This window comes from Morone saxatilis, unplaced genomic scaffold (assembly GCF_004916995.1).
Source record: "Morone saxatilis isolate NCDOM2014 unplaced genomic scaffold, NCSU_SB_2.0 Contig23, whole genome shotgun sequence".
In the NCBI taxonomy this organism is placed as follows: domain Eukaryota; kingdom Metazoa; phylum Chordata; class Actinopteri; family Moronidae; genus Morone; species Morone saxatilis.
In genome coordinates, this window is record NW_023339796.1 from 17,463,481 (window position 1) to 17,465,476 (window position 1,996).

General features: G+C 41.9%; 1 protein-coding gene across 1 annotated transcript; it reads left to right on the forward strand.

The window, feature by feature from the left end:
* The first annotated feature begins 203 nt into the window (after positions 1–203).
* rgs5b (regulator of G protein signaling 5b) lies at positions 204–1,331 on the forward strand. The gene is made up of 5 exons (XM_035670822.1): positions 204–359; positions 499–588; positions 706–767; positions 876–1,039; positions 1,148–1,331. The coding sequence occupies exons 1-5, from the start codon at positions 316–318 to the stop codon at positions 1,322–1,324; spliced, it is 537 nt and encodes a 178-aa protein (XP_035526715.1). The 5' UTR covers positions 204–315; the 3' UTR covers positions 1,325–1,331.
* Positions 1,332–1,996: the final 665 nt, after the last annotated feature.

The window sequence follows — 1,996 nt, forward strand, 5'->3', positions numbered from 1 at the left end:
ACACAAGAGTTGTGAAGTAATTTAGTCACTGTAACTACCACACATGTTGTTCAGCAGTGAGGAAGTAGTGAAGAGGAAAATCAGTGTTGAGGAGTCTCCTCATCCTCCCACACGTCTTATTTCATTGGCTGAGAGGCGTGATGTCACAGAGTGGACTACCCTATAAAAAGTCACTCTCCCACACAGGCGGCAGACCACAGACCAGCTGCGACTCACTTACAGCAAGAAAGACAGCTCTGTGAGACGCTGCATACTTTAGAAACAACTGTTAAAACCTTTGGAAATATCCACCAGTAAGCAGGAAACCATCTCATCATGTGTAGAGGACTTGAATCGCTGCCTATTACCTGCCTGGAGAGGTGAGATCCATGAGTGTTTTCTGATATTTTTCTGTTTTTGGAGAAACAGTAATTATTCCTTTACTTCTTGAAGACGACAACTGGACTTAATTACCTTTCAGTTCTCTTTGTAAAATGTTCTCTTTCTTTATCTTCGCAGGGCAAAGGAGCTGAAAGCTTTGTTTGGAAGTTTACTACAGAAGTCAGATCACAGCATCACTGGCCAGTCAAAGAAAAATGACAAACTGAGGTAAGGCATACATTCAAATTCAAAATTCACCATTTTATAGCCTGCCAGTCAAATTAAAGTGGACCACTGGTTGTTCTTAGAACTTTTCCTAATGTTGTTTTTTCTGTTATTCTACAGGTTAAATGTCGACGAGCCTTTGAAATGGAAGGAGTCGTTTGACAAACTGTTGTCCAGTCAAAGTAAGTTTAAACCTCCAGATCACACTTGATGCAAATGTTTCAATCACTGCAGATGTTTTTAAAGACGAATACCAGATGTTAACTCTCGCCTCTCTCTCCTGTCTCCAGATGGACTGTGCCTGTTCAGAGCCTTCCTGGTCTCAGAGTTCAGTGAAGAAAACATTGCCTTCTACTTGGCTTGTGAGGACTACCAGACAACTAAACCTTCAAAACTGGCCACCAAAGCCAAGAAAATTTACGACGAGTTCATCGGCTCTGATGCGCCACGAGAGGTAAATATCAAATCACCTACAGAGACGATTTAAGATGCTCTGCTGGCTTCTCTTATCTCGCTGTGGCGTGCTGATAATCAACTCTCTGTCTCTTCTGTTTCCCCACAGGTAAATCTTGATCATGTGACCAAAGCCATCACAAAGGAGAACATGGAGCATCCCAGACAGTCCTGTTTCGAACTGGCGCAAGCCAAAATCTACAACCTGATGGAGAAAGACTGCTACCCTCGCTTCCTTAAATCCTCCATATACTTGGAGGTCAGCAGAAAGGCCAAGACAGCGTAACAAACTTTAAAAAAAAAGATGAGACGTGATCACTCCTCAAAAGGGACATAAGCTTACTGACGCACAGCAGAGACTGGAAAGGTTCAAGTGGAACAAATACCTCAGTCCAAGGAGTTTGGTGCCAGGTTGTGGAGTTATTTTGGAGACGGAAGGTTGTATACCGATTGGGGTCCGAGCTGGAAGCTAAAGGACACATGAAGCTGTGAGAAGAGACTGACACAGACTGAGCTGTCTGCCTCTGAAAGAGACACGTGTCCTGTACATACATGGTTGCATGAACGGCAGCCACAGTGGCATCAATTCTAAATTGCAGAGAGATATAAATGAGTTGCTTTCACACAACAAATCTACCACTGGGGGAGACTCCTGTAGCACTAGTGTTTATTTATTATTTATTTATTTAAAGTTAATTCTTATTCTGTGAATGTTTGTTGTGCAACTGGTTGGTGAAAACTGGTTTGTATTTCATATGTTTTTCTATCTGAAGTACTGTATGTAAAGATTGAATAAAAGATTACCAATTTGCAGAAACAAAATGTTGGTTTTTTTTTACAGTGGAAACTTCTCTTCACTGGATGTGGTTACTGAGGTCTGGAAAAATGTAGGAGGAAGGAAGAAGAAACTTTGCTCATGTGTGCTTTTTTAGGTGCTAACTAATCGGTGGCCTCAGTG